Raw genomic sequence first — 18,533 nt, forward strand, 5'->3', positions numbered from 1 at the left:
TTGATTTCAGAGTTGATAGAGTTGTGGGATGTGGGAGCTCTTACTTATGATGTATCTTTAAAGCAGAATTTTCAGATGCGTGCTGCATTGCTTTGGACAATCAGTGACTTCCCTGCTTACTCTATGTTGTCTGGGTGGAGTACAGCTGGAAGGTTAGCTTGTCCGCATTGCATGGAGCGTACTGATGCTTTCACTTTAGTAAAAAGTGGTAAGCAGTCGTGGTTTGACAACCATCGAAATTTTTTACCTCATAATCACCAATTTCGAAGGGATAAAAGAGGATTTAGAAAGAATACAATGATAACTGTAGATCCACCAGAAGTGAGATCTGGAGAAGAATTATTGACTCAAATAGAGATCATGAGACTAGTGAAAGAGACTGAGATGGGTAGTGATGAAATAAATACCAGAATATCCACACAATTTGGCATTGGATGGAAGAAGAGGAGTATATTCTGGGATTTACCTTATTGGAGCTCTCTTTTGATTCGACATAATTTAGATGTCATGCACATAGAGAAGAATGTGTTTGATAATATGTTTAATACTGTGATGAATGTTCAAGGAAAGACAAAAGATACGTGCAAATCTAGAGAAGAGTTGAACTTATATTGCTTTAGACCATAGTTGAAGATGAATGAGTCAACAGGAAAATACCCTAAGGCTTCTTACACACTTGACAACCGTGAGAAGAAAGTCTTGTGTGAATGGCTAAAGGGCTTAAGATTTCCTGACGGCTATGTCTCAAATATGGGCAGATGTGTCGACTTGAGAAAATTAAAAATGTTTGGGATGAAGAGTCACGATTGTCATGTACTCATGCAACGTATTCTACCGATTGCATTTCGTGAACTTCTTCCACCTAATGTTTGGAAAGCAGTAACTGAGCTGAGTTTGTTCTTCAAAGATTTGACTTCTCGAAACATCAAACTCGAGGATATGTGGAGACTTCAAGAAAATATTCCAATCATCTTATGCAAGCTCGAGCGCATCTTTCCTCCTAGTTTTTTCGACTCGATGGAGCATCTACCTGTCCATTTAGCTTATGAAGCTCGCATCACAGGCCCCGTTCAATACAGATGGATGTATCCATTTGAAAGGTGCAATTCGCAGTTAACCTCTTGATTCTATATATATATATATATATATATATATATATAATCATTTTCTTTATTTTTCGTTGATAGATACTTGCGTAAGTTGAAAAGCAACGTAAGAAATAAAGCCAAAGTTGAGGGCTCTATATGCAATGCGTACTTAGTGGAAGAGGCATCGACATTCTGCTCTCATTATTTTGAAGATCACGTAAGAACAAAGTTTAGAAGTGTGCCTCGCAATTATGATGGTCGAGGAGAGAGTAAGTATGATGACTATCTAGATATGCTTTCAATCTTCAAGCAAGCTGGACGACCTTTTGGAAAGATGTCGAAGAGATATCTCGATAGCAAGGAGTATGATGCTGCTCATTTATATGTGTTGCTCAATTGCATTGAAGTTGCAGACACGTATTTGGAGTATGTATATCACTACTTGTTGAAAAAAAAATATTTAGTAGTTAAAATACTAATACAATAACTTGTGTCATTTGAAGTTTGTTTATCGATGATTTGCAAAGATCAAATCCGCTGATCTCAAGCACTAATATTCAAAAGGAGATCGAAAGAGACTTTGCGCGTTGGTTTGGTGCATATGTGAGTGTTTATCTCATGAATTATACGCAATATTTAATATTTAATATATTAGATATTATTGATGATGATTTGATAATTATGATATAGGTCAAAAATCCTACTAGCAACGTCGTGAATCCATTTATATTGGATATTGCAAAAGGGCCTTCACCACTAATTAAGACGTATCCAGGATATTATGTGAATGGATATAAATTTCACACTTTGGAACGTGGGACACAAAGAGCAACAATGAATAGTGGAGTATGCATTAAGGGTGAGACTTATGGTACATACAACAAGAATGAACTCGATTTTTATGGTCGATTATTGGATGTTTGTGAGTTAGAATATCATGGGCTACCAATTAAGACCATAACAATGTTTAAATGTGAGTGGTTTGATCCATTACGATCGGGGACATCAGTGCATCCTGACTATAAGTCAGTTTCTATAAACCATACGCGAAGGTACAACAAGTATGAACCGTTTGTCTTAGCCCACCAAGCTATCCAAGTGTATTATTGTCCATATCCGAGTTTAAAACAGTCTACTAATGACTAGTGGGAACTTTGCAAAATTAAAGCTAGATCTAATGTGGAAGTCTCAGATCAATCATCTAGCTTAATAGTACCTCCACCATTTCAAGAGGATGAGTTGCCTTCAATTACAAATCCAATTATGGATGATGACGCAACATTAGTCCATCCTGATGGTACTTTGATTGACATAGAAGAGGAAGAAGATGATGATGATGATGATGAATTAGCTGAAGATGATGAGTTGTCCGAGCAAGAAGATAATTAATGATAATTCAAGTGATTCGGATTAGGACGATGCTGATTAGGGTCAGAATTATTTACATTTAAATTAGAATGTGGCAATTTAAATTTTGTTTTATAAGTTTAATTTTATCAATTTAAATTTTTTATACAATGTATTTACTTATGCATTTCTATATTTACTTTTAGATGGCTAATAGAGGACGAAGTGGAGCTGCAGTTAGTCGGAGGACTGAGCCTCTACATTCATCATCATCAGAGGGTGGTGGCATTAGCGCATCGGTGGGAAATTTATCATTAGGTGGAGGAGAGGCTGGCTCAAGTAGCGAGGCATCACTATCTAGGGCTGGGATGAAGGAGCTGACGATCGTCAGGGGGTATGTTATCTATTGTATTTAAATTTTTACATGTATTTCAACATATTAACCATCATAATGTCAATTGTAGGATATTATGTCCCTCACATGATGTCTCTCATGTGATTACTGAGTCATTCCAGCGAGTAATGAATCATCATGGCTTCTGTTGGAAATTAGTGTCGGATGAACAGAAGAAAGAGTATTTCAAAGACTTTAAGGTAAAAAATGAATATGAAACTAATGATGTTTAAATGATGTTTGAAAACTAATGATGTTTAAATGATGATTTTTTTTGTAGAAATTCTTCTACTGGATAGGATTGAGTGAAGATGTTGTGTACAAACATTGGTACACGAGGGCAAGAGATAGATATAAAGATCTTATTCATAAGATCAAGAGGTGCCGAAACAACGAGCATCCACCTCCATTCATTCCTGGAAGAGATTGGGCAAGTTGGAAAGAGTATTGGGGTCGGGATGATGTGAAAGAATAAGCAGAAAAGGCGCGAAGGAATAGAAGGAATAGGATGTCTGAACCAGATGGAGTTGGAACAGGGATCATAAAGCATAGAGGTGGCTCAAGATGTGCTTTGGATTACGCCATGGAAATGGTAATTACTTTTTAGTTTAATAAACTTCACTTAATTAAATTTTTAACTTTATGTGTCTAAATTCATAGGCAAAAGAGAAAGGAGTCACCGTAGAAGAGGTCCAGCTCGATGTGTTCGAAAGGTTTCACGTCACAAAATCTGGTGATTACACAGATGGGAAGTTTCGTGCTATTGCAGTAAGTATTTTTATAACTACTTTTAACTACTCAAAATGCATGTAGGCAAGGCAGTAAATTTCTTAAATGAAATGTTAATATAGCATATGGAATAATGGAAACATATCTTTACTTGATGATGGATGTAGGCAGTAAATTTGATTATCCTTATAATTTGCCAAGTATTGCTTGTTGTGAACCTATGCCCTCCCCAAAAAAGTATGTAGGTTGTGATGTTATGGGTTTACTTCTTTTTCATTTGTTTAGTTAGGGAGCTCTTGTTATCTCTATTTTATTGGCTATTGTTGGATTTAATTTGTGCAAAATGGATTAATTTCTGTCGCAGAGGCATGTAGACTTGAGCTATATTAGTGTCATTGCTTGCTTTCAGTTTTGAGAGATTGATTCTTTGATGTTCCACGGAGATAAGATAGCTTTAGCCTTTAGGTAATTTAACTAATTTGGCAATGACTTGTTAACTTTTGCTAAACATTGTTCCATGAATACAATGTGTATGTTTGTATTTCTATTAAAAGATCAACTACAGAAATCCTTGAATTTGATCATGTATTGCTTGAGTTTTCCACCAAGCTGAAAAATGCATTCATGGAAAAATGCATGAGTTTTATAACTACTTTTAACTACTCAAAATGCATGTAGGCAGTAAATTTCTTAAATGAAATGCTAATATAGCTTTATTTCTCATGTCTTATAAATAGTTTTGTGTTGTTAATCATAACTAGTTTTAATTAACTTGTTTAATATTGAATTATATTGTAGATGAAGGTGAATGAGCGTATTGAGACATTGAGCCAGCCTGTTCCCGGCGCAGATGAGGTGCCAGAGGTGGATAGGAATGAGATCTTCAAAAGTCTTATCCAGCCCTCGAAGAAGAAGAGATTGTTTGGTGCTGGCTCTCTTGCGCATTGCTATATTAGTGGTTCATCGAGTGCTGATTCTGCAGCGACCTCCCAGCTCGATTCCACTGCTCAGCAGAAGTTGGTGGAGGTGCAGGAACTGTTAGAGTTAGAGAGACAGGAGCGTCATCAAAGCGAGGAAAAGTTGCGAGCAGAGCTGAGGGCACGAGACGAGGCACAAGCACAGATGCAGGCACAGTTTCAGGCACAGATTCAGGCTCAGCTACGAGCTCAGCAGGAGGCGTTTGAGCAAGCTCTATCGAAGCTATATAGTGGTAGAGGAGGCTCATCATCTTCCTCTTGATCCTTTTATCTTTATATGTTGGTTTGGAACTATTTTGAACACTTTGATTTTAACTTTTAGTTATGTTGGAGATTGAGCTTGTTATGTTGGATTTCTATGAATTAATGTGATATAAGACTTTTTGTTATTTATATTTTGATGAATAAGTTGCATTAATAATGTGTTAATAGGTTAAATATTTTTATATAAATAATATTAAAAAAATATATTGCAAAATCTGTTGTTTTTAGCGACGGAATAGCGATAGTATGTTCAAACAAAATTACCGACAGAATCTATTCTGTCGCTACTAGCGACGGAATTTTCGATCGCTAATCCGTAGTTATAAATAAACAACCAAATGGCAACAACTGTTTTAGCGACAGAAATTTCTGCCGCTAGTCCGTCGCTATTTTTGCGACAGAATGCATTTTCGTCGCTATTTTTTCTAGCGACCACGATTCTAGATTCGGAAAAAATCTGTCGTTATTCTGTCGTTAGCCGTGATTAGTGACGGAATTTTCATTTTTAGCGACGGAATCGGAATAAATTCTCATGAATAAAAGTAATAATTATAGTGAACAAATGTAATAATTTATAAATATTACATTTAGTGTAACAATAATTACTTTTTGTTACGACAATAATTACTTGACCAAATAGTTAAGAATAAAAGTATTAACGAGTGAAAATAGCATTACTTTTATTCACATCAATAACTACTTTTACTTACAAAAATATTTATTTGAACAAATAACTAAAAGTACAAATTCTCATAAATAAAAGTAACAATTATCATGAACAAATATAATAATTTAGAAACATTATATTACATCATATCAATAGTTATTTTTCCTTACGACAATGATTACTTGACCAAATAACAAAATTACAAGTTCTAACGAGTAAACATAACATTACTTTTATACATATCAATAATTACTTTTTCTTACAATAATAATTATTTGATTAAATAACTAAAAGTACAAATTCTCATGAATAAAAGTAGTAATAATTATTGTGAACAAATATAATAATTTGGAAACATTACATTTCATAATAACAATAATTACTTTTTATTACGACAATAATTACTTGACCAAATAGCTAAGAATAAAAGTTCTAGCGAGTGAAAATACCATTATTTTTCTTCACATCAATAATTACTTTTACTGACAAAAATAATTACTTGAGAAAATAACTAAAAGTACAAGTTCATATAAATGAAAATAAATATTATTGTGAAGAAATGTAATATTGTTAAAACATTACTTTTCTTCATATCAATGGTTATTGTTTCTTAGGACAATTTTTACTTGACTAAATAACTAAAAATATAAGTTCTAATGAGTAAAAATAATCACTACTTTTATTCATATCAATAATTACTTTTTCTTACTATAATAATTACTTAACCAAATAGTTAAAAGTACAAGTTCTAATAAATAAAAGTAACAATTATCATAAACAAATGTAATAATTTTGAAACATTTGTTTACGCTAATTGCTATTTTTATTCACGAGAACTTATACTTTTAGTTATTTTCCTTAAGTAATTATTGTTGTAACAAAAAGTAATTATTGTTCTGGAGAAATGTAATATTTTTCACAAAAATATATAAAAAAGGCAAAAGAAAAACAATAATAAAAAAAATAAACAAAAAATAAAGAAAATATTGAAAGGATAAAAAAACCAAAATATATAAAATAATGTAAAAGAAAAACAGTAAAATTTAAAAAACGCAATAGAAAACAATAAAAAAAATATATTGAAAAGAAAAAAAAAAGAAAATATATAAAAAATGCAAAAAATAAAATAAAAATAATAAAAAAAAGAAAATAGGAAAAGGAAAAAAAAACTTATAAAAAAAGGAACAAAACCACAAAAATAAAATCCAAAAAGTGTAAAAGAAAAAAAAAGAAAAAAGAAAAAAGTCGCAAAAATAGGGGGATAAGGGTTTCGAGAACTTGAGACCTTAAGGAAGTGGGGCACTAAGATCCCATTACTACTGCACCGCCATGTTATTATGCTTATTTTCTCATACTATATATAAATATATATATAGATGTTTAGTTGGCGGGTGACAGCATGGTATGCGGCCACCCGCACGCAAGTTTTAGCGTAGCGTGTGGTATCACTACAATGAAATTTTACACGTATTTCTAGGCTATTGACATGGAGAATCCTAATAGGAATAAGACTTTAATTTGTCTATAATTGTGCAGAATTAGAACTTTTCGAGTTAGTCCTTATCTTTAAATTAATTGATCTCCAACTTTATTAGATGTTAACTCCTTAAAGATAACGCAAAATTCTGCAAAATTAGGACTGTTCTCTACCTAACAGTGCTGTTATCGGCGGAATTGAATTGAATCTATTTTAATCCTTTGATCTTCAAGAGATGCATATTATTGTCCACATCATAACTTATAATTAAATTTATCTCATAGATAATTTGCCATATTTACGAATACATTCACAAGCCTATTCACGAACATATTCGCAAATAGACTCGTGAATAGGCTCGTTAAGGTTCGAGCTGAACATGTTCGCAAGTTTAAGAGTTGAATATATGCAAGTTTAAGTTCGTCTTGATAATTTTATCGAGCTCGAGTTCAGCTTATTTAGTAGACGAACGAATTTTGAATATTTTTTTTTTAAAATCGAATTCGGGATAAATTATAAACAATTTAGTTTGTTTACTGCCCCAACGTGTAGTCTTGTAGATGCTCTTCCACCGGTATCCGAATACCATCTACACGTGAAAAATAAATATTGGATATGATTTCCGCGTTTGTACGGCGTGAAATAGCAGCAACTTAAATGGGCCTCCACCTCCATTTAACATTCTAAGCCCACTTCATAATTGATTCGGATATGGTCTCCACGTTTGTTTTCGAATTAATTTGGTAGGGTACATGAGGATTGTAGTTTACGCGCTCCTTAATTATGTTCATGTCATTAAAAAGCCCTCCGCAATTTATTTCACGTGTATAAAAGCATTGACCGCTAAAATGCATGTCTAATTAATACTTCAATTGGAACATATGCCCAAAACCAAAGAAAAATGCACTCTTCAATTTAACAAATCCACATGTTAAACAACATTTCTTCTGCTCGTATTTCGGCTTCTGAAGCGTTGCCCAATCAATCTCAGTTACAAAATTAACTTATAGTTTGTTCAAGACTTAAGTGCTCATACCGGTTTCATAATCTTGTTTTCAGTATATAGGTGATTGTATAATTACAATTGCCACATTATGGTGGGCATGTTATACATGCCCAAAGTGGATAGGTGATCGTATAATTACAATCTTGTTATACATGTCCACGGTGGGTAGGTGATCGTATCTGATAGGCTGGACAGAACCGATCACCTATCCACCGTGGGCAAGCATAACGTGCCCACCACTGATGTGACAATTTTAATTAGGAAAGAGAATTAATAAATCTTACTCTAATTAAAATTATCTTACTATAATTACAATTGTCATATCATGGTAGCATACCCACGGTGGGTAGGTGATCGTATATGGATAACCATCTTCCCTCCTAAGCATTTATATAATTCCTTTTAAGGAATAATGGACTCAATTCTAATATACTCCTACCATCCTATTAAATTAGTTCCGTATTTTATTTTGGAATGTCCGGCCCAAAAAGATAGTTCAATTTTTTAATTAATATTATATAAAAATATTGTTTTATTAAATTGACCTTATTTAATGTTTTACTTAAATGTGAAAATAATAAATAAAGGTATATAATATATATATATATAAATAACTAGTCTTTTTAAAAAAAATAAAATGCAATTTCTTATTATGTGTAAAAAGTGAAAGGGGACTAAATTGGTGGGAGGAAGGGAATAATTATCTAAATATACATAATCTCGTATACAAAGAAGAATATCAAGCTACTGAAACAACATAGTAAGATATTACATCAATCTCGCACAAGAAATTTAATGCTTTAACATATTCAAATCGGTCAAATTAGGCAACTCATTATCAACTTAATTCTTTTTTTTTTTTATCAGAAAAAAGAAATATTATAAAGAAACAATGGCACCAGCAGTGCCTAAAAAACAGTCAACAATGAAATTAGCAGAGCAAGCTGCCGGTCATCCAAGTAACAAAACTCAAATCATTCTCACTTAAGCAAAACGCCTTGTTCCAGCTCCAGAATCTGGCCTTAACCTCCCGGACGAAGCTTTGAATTTCCCATGTCTTGCCGTCAAACCTGCTATCATTACGATACTTCCACAACATCCAATTGACACACATCCATAATGCCGAGAGGAATTTGCAACTCTTTTTCTTTCCCATGTTCGTAAAGGCGTCGAAATGTGCATTAATATTTTGTGGACGTGGAGCGCTGACTCCCAACTAGGGATGGCAATCGGGTACGACGGGTACGGATAGTGACTATCCATACCCATACCCACGAACTAAATGGATAGTGGTTGCTACCCACGAAACTATCCATGGATATCAAATGGTATCCAAACCCGCTACCCGCGGATACCCGCTATCCGTCGGGTATCCGCGAAACCCGCTATCCGATGGGTATCCGTCACCCACTATCCGCCGGATACCCGCTATCCGCCGGATACCCACTATCCGCCGGATACCCACGAAATAGAATTTAAATATAAATTTACAACAAATTTAATAGAAAAAAAAAATCAACACAAATAGCATAGTTCAAATCCACAAAGAACAATGTTTAAATTCAAATTCACAAAGAACAATGTTTAAATTCATCAACTAAAATATAAAATCCAACAAATAACAATGTCTATAATTGCTCGACAGTAGAAATAGAACCCTCTTCATTGAACTCTTCTTCTTCATCTTCAAAACAAGTCCAAAAGCTTCCATTCTTTCCTTGACCTATGAAATAAGCAATTATTTACATTAGATATATGAAATAAAAGATTAATTATAATTATAAATTTACATACCTTCAAGTTGATTTCGTAGCCAATTTTGAGTACACATTAATGCTTCTAATAGCTTTGGTTTGAGACGACTGCGGTGCTCAATATTAGACTTTGGGCCTATTTTAAAATATAAAATACTAGCCCATAATCTCAAAATATGTATTTAAAGCCCATATTTTATAGAATTTTTTGTGGATATTTGACGGGTAATTGACGGATAGTTGACGGGTAATTGACGGGTATTTTTTGCGGGTAAACGGGTTTCGCGGGTATGGATAGTAAGTATCCAAACCCATACCCACGAACTAAATGGATAGTGAATTGTACCCACGAAACTATCCGTGGATATCAAATGGTATCCAAACCCACCCTAATGGGTTCGGGTTTTCGCGGATATCCACTACCCGCGGGTAGATTGCCATCCCTACTCCCAACCATTTCTGCATTTCGATCCACACTGCTTCTGTTTTTGGGCACTTCAAGAACACATGCGCTGCTGATTCGAATTGATTGCAGCAAGCATTACACCATCACTCCTCTTCGCCAGCCAAGATGTTTCTTTTCTTCAAGTTATCACACGTTGGTAACCTGTTCCTTAGGATCCTCCAGCTCGTGACTCTTGCCTTCTGTGGTGCCGGAGTAACCCACACTCTCTCCAACCTCTCTTTGTTGCAGCCTGCATTTGGTTCCCAGTTGCTTGTGTCTTTGATGATAGCATAGGCAGAATTTGTTGAGAACACTCCATCCTTGGTCGCTCCCCATGACCATGTGTCTTCTTCTCCTGCGTGCAGATTAACAGTAGAGACAAAAGCAAGTAGAGCATTAGTCATAACTTTCTCTCTGTCGAACAACTCCCTTCTCCATTTCATCTTCCATTCCCATTTCCCATCCACCCACTCACCTAAGTCACTATTATCAACTTAATTCTGAGTTATGCGATTATTACATATTTATATAAGAGCTCTATAGTAAATTAGAGGAGGTGGTGATTTTCATTTTTATGATTAGTCGGTGATCTATAGTCCTTCCAAGATTTCTGACCATGCTCCTTGAAAATAATTAAAAGATGAGAAAAAAAAAATCTTGGCGCTTAGCTAGAATTTGGATGGGCTGACCTATAAATGTTAAGATGATGAAGTTGTAACATAATAAAGATGGGAAAAAACAAATGTCAAGTTTCAACCTTCTAAAAGTGGAAAGGAAATGTGAATGGAGTGGATAAGGTCGATAAAAGTTTTGTTCTTGTTCTCACCATATTTTCATGAACTCCATTAATATGAGAAACAGCAACGTATTCACAAGAACTCCAAAATGGAAAAGTCCAATTTCCAATATTAATGAAATTCAAAGTGCATATGCATAGTCAACGATCAACATGCAACTTCCATATATTAATGGGGGTTCTAGATTTGGACAACTACCTTAAATAGGATACACACATTTACAAAATATATATCACGTTGTCTGAAAATTTTATGCTTCTTCGTAAAGTTACCCTATATTTATCGACGCCATATCGTAAAAGTGTACACTACCCCGTAAAGTATAATTATTTTTTCTTCTATAAGCTTGAATTGCAAATGACTTAATAAATAGGACATCAATAATTTAAAATAATATCTTCAAGAAGTAGTATAGAACTTCTTGTAAGACAATGACCTCATCCACGATATGTATGCGAATATAAATTTATGTGTGGGTCATTAAAGCAACTTACATCACCTAGGCTATGGATATATACTAACTAGTAATTTTTTTTTTTGTAATGATTAAGTTTATGTTACGAGTATATCATCTTAGAAATATATTACATTCAGCATATACACAAAGAAAAAAAAAACTATTCGAGAGTTTTTATTAGAGCATCCGCAATGGGCTTACTTGATAGCCTACCTGATAGCCTACTTGATAGTGGGTTGTGTTATTGAGTAGGTAGTGCTGCATTGGGGTTACTTGATAGCCTACTTGATAACATTAGTTTTGATTTTTATGTTTTTCATTTAAATTTAATTGCTCAAATTTAAATAACACAATTTATTTCAAATTTAAATTGCATTAATTATAAAATCCTAAATATTACATAAAACTTAAATAAAATAAAAACAATTCCTAAAAATTAACTACTCTGGCCCTAGAGGTCCGAAACGTGCCCAAAGGTGCTCCACCAAATCATTTCGGAGCTGAGCATGTAGATGTCTATCTCGGAGAATTGTATCCCTTCGCACATATTCCTCGAAGGACACCGGTGTTTGTCCAGCACTCTCCGTCGAAGCACTGCTAGACGCCCCGTCATCATCTCTCCAGTTGACAGCCGCTTCACCTTAGTGCTCCACAATCATGTTGTGGAGAATGATGCAACACAACATGATGTCCTTCAGGTGCTCTACGTACCAATTGCGCGCCGGACTTCGAATGATACCCCACCGAGCTTGAAGGACTCCGAAGGCGCGTTCGACATCCTTCCGTGCCGATTCTTGCATCTTCTTGAACCTTGCCTCCTTCGGATTGGTTGCCATTGATGGACTCTTGACGAAGCAACGCCACTCCGGATATATGCCGTCACACAAATAGTAGCCCATCCGGTATTTGCGCTGGTTGGCATGAAAGACCACCGGCGCCGCAGTTCCTCCTAACACGTCGGAGAAGAGAGGCGACTGATTCAGCACATTGATGTCGTTGTTTGAACCAGCGACGCCGAAGAAGGCGTGCCAAATCCACAAATCGAAAGATGCAACGGCCTCCAATATCAAGGTGGGCTCTCCCTGATCCCCGCGTGTGTAGGCGCCGTGCCACGCCTTTGGGCAGTTCTTCCACGCCCAATGCATGCAGTCTAAGCTCCCGAGCATCCCGGGAAAACCATGTCGCGCCTCGTGCATATGAAGTAGGCGTTGCACGTCAGTTGGCGTTGGACGGCGCAGGTAATAGGCTCCAAAAGCCCGTATGACCGCCTTGCAGAACTTCTTGAGGCATACACGCCCGGTTGAGTCCGCCACTTTGAGATACTCATCGAAAACATCCGCACTAACCCCGGTGGCTAATTGGCGGATAGCCGACGTGCATTTCTGCAAAGGAGAAAGAGAATCTCGATCGAGTGCATCAGTGCTCATATGGAAGAAAATATCTTCACCTTGAACAACCTCGACGATGCGCAAGAACAGCTCCTTCTGCATGCGAAAACGACGCCGGAAAAAAGTAGGGCCGTACGTTGGATTGTCGATGAAGTAGTCTTGCATGAGACGTACATGGGCCTCTTCACGATCACGGTGGACGTATGATCGGGGACGTTTGACACGCGCCGGCTCTGGCGCCGGTTGGGGGCAGTATGATTGAAGCACTTGTTTCTGCAACTCAACCAACTCCATGAACTTTTCAGCTACTTCGTCGGAATCGGGCGAAGAATCATGTTCGGGTGATGACATTTTTGGAAGAACGAAGATGATATTTTGCAAGAAAAAATTGTAGGAGGAAGAAGGAGTGAGTTGTGATGAATGAAGAGTGAGTTGTGATGAATAAGGGAGGAAGAAGTATTATTTATAGAGAGAAAAGAAGAGGGAAAAAAAAAATGCTCAAACGGCTAAAAGAGCCGTTAAAAAAAAATTCAAAAATATTGAAAACAGTTGTTGGATTTTTTTTTTCAGGCGCGTGCACAGCACGCGCCGCTCGAATGCTACACGAGCACTCGAGCAATACTCGAGTCCCCCCCCCCCCCCCGCGCAACGCACATACACGAAGGCAACGCCTTACTCGAGTAGGCATTCGAGTAAGGCGTTGCCGATGCTCTTAGCTAATAGAAAGTATATGGATTAAAAAAAAAGTATTCGAGAGTTTTTATTAGCTAATAGAAAGTATATGGATTATTAATTAATGCGGGAAACTTCGAACTAAAACGATCAAATGAATTTTAAACAATGTGGTAGAATGTCGGTTGTTATATTCATGTTGTAAAGTACTATCATAAAAGGCCCATTAAATAATCCTTATTGAAAAATCAATATATTATATATAAAAAGAAGAGTTTTTTCTCTCAATTTTTTCTCTGTTTTCTCACATCAAATTTTCTCTCTTTTCTTCTACCAATTTTCTTTTTCTTGTTTTTTTTTAATTCTTTTCCAAACAACGTCAAATTTAATTAATGAAAAAAAATATTTAATATGTATCTTAAATTTAAGCTCATGAAAAAATCTTTAATATGACATAAAATCATCAAAATTAAATTAATTTAAAACAAATAAGTTTTGAAAAAATGAAAATATTTTATTTTCTCTCTTTTTATTATTTTCTTACAACATTTTTATTTATGAGTGTATAAGAAGATGTTTATTTATTTATTAAAGTATATTTTACACTTGTTTATATTTTGATTCTATTTAATATTTATATTTATTAATTTAAATATGTCATTTAATTTCAATATTTCTCGTGCATTGCACCGATACACATATTAGTTAATATAATACCTAAGCTAGCGTGCCTATACTTAAAGATTGGTTCACTATTATTATAGATTATTATTATTTAAAGAAAAAAATAGTAAAACTATGTAGAAAAAGTTTACGCATTATACTATTTTAATATAATCTACTTTCCTACTACTTCCGACAGTCTTGATCGATATGATTCTCGAAATCATATCTACAGCTTTTAGTAGCTTAAATAATAATAAAACGAAGGAGAAAAGAGCTTATACAGCGTTGGAGGCAACAATTCTATTACAACAAATTAATAAATAGAGCTTGATTCGTTCGTGTCTCCTTTTCTTTTCTTTTTTGCAAGTTGGGGATGGTGAATTGATAACTGAACCCAAGCAATGATCAAAGTCACTACTTATAAGATAATATAAGGAATATATACCACGTGGTCAAGAACGACTTATTTAAATAAAATTCTAAATATACTTTTATTTGAAAAAAACACAAATTTTAAGAAATTGATTGAGTGTATGTGATTAAAATAAAAATAATTCTTTTATTGTAAATGTATTACAGAACGTTCTAACAAAAAAAACATAAATTTCAATGAGATTAAAAGAAACAATTTGTACAACCTGCGTCAGAAACAAGAGTACTCATGGACTCACGTGAGGCCTAAAGGTATCAAATGTATATATATTATTTTCACTAAAATTCCAATTATTATGTGGAAGCAAACAAATAATGGGCGATTTTTAGAAAATGGAGGATTGATTTTTTGTGATGGGCCCTGTGCGAGAGTAACATAACACCTAAAACGTGACAAAAGAAATTTCAACACGTGAATGTGGCTTGTCGATAGTCGATAACGCTAGCTATCTTCTCGTGCCCGCGCCAATGAGAAACTGCAGTTTCATTTCCTTAATTGTTATCTTTATAGCAATAAAAGTGAGCGATCGAATTCGACGCAGCTACTCCATCTTTTCTTATTTTAGATTTTGAAGTCAATGAATTTGCCGGTGATTCCTCTCCGACCTTTTCTTTTTAGTCTAAATGCTGTTGGTACAGATAATTAAACTAATATGACTCTAATATTTTGTTCAATGCAAAATATATTATCCTTTATAAAATAAATGATCCAAATTTTTTAAAATTCTCTAGATGAAATATTTATGACAATTAAACAGACAATCTACTTCAGCATCTGTCCGGTGATACCAAGAGTTTTGGTACAAGTATTGAGAGTGCAAGAGTTTTACATAGACAATGATTCTGTCCTTTCAAATTTGATCTTCTTTGTACCGAGGGGCAATATAGTCTTTTCAGAGCTTCACGTGTATTTTTCATGGTGGTAACGTAGCCTGACATCATATCTTCAAGATATACTCTAACTGAATTCAGTTAGACTGTTATTCGAAGTGCAAATGAATCACTGACACGTATTGACACCGAAATCCTTCAGAACTGATCTTGTACTCTCAGAGTATTTTCAATGTTTCTCAAATGACCCTCAGTTCAGATTGCACCAGCACAATTCTATCCCAAGTTGACCCTCGTTCTGTATAATGACTTGTGGATATTTATATGTGCCTCTACTGTTTTTATAGAAAATTCTCATCAATGATAAGTATTGAGTACTCATATTTGGTGAGAAGAAATGGCGTTACATTTCATCCTCATCAGTATGAAAAGAATTTAATTTTAGAGAGCGTTCGTGATATAGCCATTTTGAAGAAGAAAACATAATATTTGGCCACTAATTGAAAAAACACTGTTAGAGTTTGCTACTCTATTCTAATTGTCATTTATTAGTTTTGGTCTTTGATACCAGAAGAGCTACCAAAAGTGCTACCTATTCTGCTGACGAATTTTCTTAGAAATTCTTTTGAAGATATGCTCATATCTTGAAGATTTTGTTTCCGTTTTTGAGTTCTTTTCGGAGAAGATCTTTGGGCATGTTTTGGTTTGCTTTACAAGTCTTTTGAAGATGAGTCATCATCATTAAAGGAAACTTTGATATCTCTCATATAAATATCAAAGGTTTCCTGGAGCTTGTTCTACATGCATTTTTGATCTCCTTTGTCGCGTTTATTCATAGTTTTTGGGTGATTTCATTGAGTTCTTGAGTGTCTTTGGTTTGATTTGTTAAATTTTGTGGAATAGACTACTCGTCCGTGCTCGTGTTGTTTTTGCAGGCTCTTGGACTCGATTTGTGAAGATTTTGGATGAAGAATAATGAAGCACGTGAAGAGACGAGTCCATAGGCGCAAACGGGGCTTAAATCGGGCATCGGATGAGCAAGAACGAGCGTCGGGAGTCCGCGTATCGGAGGACACGCGGCCGCACGCGAGAACGGGCGACGAGAGGTCGCGCGGTCCGGGCATACGGCCGCATGCCACGGCCGCGCGACGTTGCAGAAATCCCTGGAGGACCGCGCGGTCCAGACGCGCGGCCGCGCGAGGAGACTGCGCGAGCTCGCGCGGCCCGGCCATGCGGCCGCGCGGCAAGACCGCGCGAGATGCCGATTTTCACCCACTTTTCCGGATTTTATTTTAAAACGCGATTTTGGGAGTATTTTTGGTATTAGACGACCTAGGGCATAAAAAGACTACCCCATAGCTTATTCCGAGGACCTTTTTTTATCATTTTCTTTTACTTTTCCTGAGAGCTGTGAGACACGGAGCAAGAGCAAGACTGAAGATTCTCGACTTCTACGGTTTTTCATTGTTTAATGTTCATTAGTTTTATTGAGATTTTGATTGTTAGTCATATGTCTATGTGTGACTAGTTTTCTTTTTCCCAGGGTTTAGGGAGTAAACATGATTCGAATTTCTGACTGTTGATTTAATTAATTGAGATTTCTATTCCTTTTTATGTTCTTGTTATAATTGTTTGCTTTATTGCTTGATCACCAATTTAGCATGATCATAGGTTTTAATTTGAGATCGAGAGATGATAATTATTACCTGAACTAAGAACATAGAACACATTTATTTTAATTCTAAAGGGAATTAATAATTGTGAGGGCTTTAATCCTAGGAACTTTTAGGAGTTACATGTTAGAAGTGTGATCCAGGGATGGTAGCCTTGCATGTAATCAACGATTTGTATGCCACGGGAGTGGGTATGAATTAACTTTTAGATTGCCTTAGGAATTATCTCATTAATTGAATCAAACGTGTTAGTTAGGAGAATCTGTTGAAACCTCTGCCTTGGGAAACTCTCTTTCTTCTGTTACTTCGCAATTTCACAGCTTGATTTCTTTTTAGTGTTTCTTTATTTTAATTTAAGTTTGTTTTCCAAAATCAAACCTTTAAAATTCGTTTTTCCAGATAGAGTATAGTAATTAAGAGTAGGCATTGATAACCATTAGTCTCTGTGGATTCGACCTTGTTTGCCACTATATACAATTGCACCCATACACTTGCGGCGTGTAAATAAAATAGCGAACAGAGCTAGGGTTTTCTTGGTGTTTTTCGTGCATTCTATTCAGCAGTCTTTGGGAGCAGCACCTTGAGCGAAAGAACATTGTTGGTTAACGTTTATGTTCTTGTTATTTTTACCTTGCTTTTGTGATTGTTGCTAGCAAGGTATTTTCAATAATCTCCTCTGTGAGTTGAAGTTTGTAGTTGTGTGGGATTAAGTGTAATCGTCGGGATTCATACTTAGGAAGTTAGTTTTATCTAGCTTTCAACGATTTCTTGTATAGAGATTTTGGGAAATTATAGAGGCATCGAAGATCGAGTCTTGTATGAATCCTGCTGTAATTTAATCTCATACAGTGAATCGTTTTCCCTGGGCAAGGCCTCCCAGACGTAGGTGTTCTATCACCGAACTGGGTTACCATCTCGTGTGTTCGCGTTTATTTCTTTTCTGCAATCTGCTGTGCTTAGGTATTTCGTTTGGTACCATATTTGGTTGCTGCGAACTTTATGTTTATAAGGGAAGACGGATCTTTCAAACACAAATTCTGACCATTTTTATGTGTAAAGACTGTTTTGCCCTTAATTAGGGCGGACCGGATTCGGGTCGAATTTGGGTTTATGCGCGGGTTAGGCACATATGACACTATTAGTGCCATATGTGCCAATCGGAAAAAAAAAAATCTAAGTATATGTCACTAATGACACTAATATGACCATAAGTATCATTCGTGCAACACTACATAACAGAGTATATGGCACTCATGACACTAATATGGCCATAAGTACCATTCGTGTAATACATTAAATGGAGAATCTAAACCCTAAATGGATAATCTAAACCCTAAATGATAATCTAAACCCTATGGGGAAGTGTTCAAAATGGCACTAATGACACTAATATGGCCATAAGTGCCATTCGTATGGCACTAATGGCACTAATATGACCATAAGTATCATTCGTGCAACACTAAGTATAT

The 18,533-nt window shown here is 35.4% G+C and overlaps 1 protein-coding gene across 2 annotated transcripts; it reads left to right on the forward strand.

Annotated features, from left to right (window-relative positions):
• The first annotated feature begins 1,201 nt into the window (after positions 1 to 1,201).
• On the forward strand, positions 1,202 to 4,930 carry LOC130996665 (uncharacterized). Of its 2 annotated transcripts, XM_057921963.1 has the most exons (5): positions 1,202 to 2,829; positions 2,900 to 3,029; positions 3,110 to 3,421; positions 3,490 to 3,597; positions 4,357 to 4,930. In XM_057921963.1, the coding sequence occupies exons 3-5, from the start codon at positions 3,338 to 3,340 to the stop codon at positions 4,795 to 4,797; spliced, it is 633 nt and encodes a 210-aa protein (XP_057777946.1). In that variant the 5' UTR covers positions 1,202 to 2,829; positions 2,900 to 3,029; positions 3,110 to 3,337; the 3' UTR covers positions 4,798 to 4,930. The 2 variants fall into 2 exon arrangements, with proteins under 2 accessions (XP_057777946.1, XP_057777947.1); XM_057921964.1 differs by lacking the exon at positions 1,202 to 2,829 and having other exon boundaries at positions 2,895 to 3,029.
• Positions 4,931 to 18,533: the final 13,603 nt, after the last annotated feature.

The sequence above is a fragment of the Salvia miltiorrhiza genome, chromosome 8 (genome assembly GCF_028751815.1).
Source record: "Salvia miltiorrhiza cultivar Shanhuang (shh) chromosome 8, IMPLAD_Smil_shh, whole genome shotgun sequence".
Taxonomy (NCBI): domain Eukaryota; kingdom Viridiplantae; phylum Streptophyta; class Magnoliopsida; order Lamiales; family Lamiaceae; genus Salvia; species Salvia miltiorrhiza.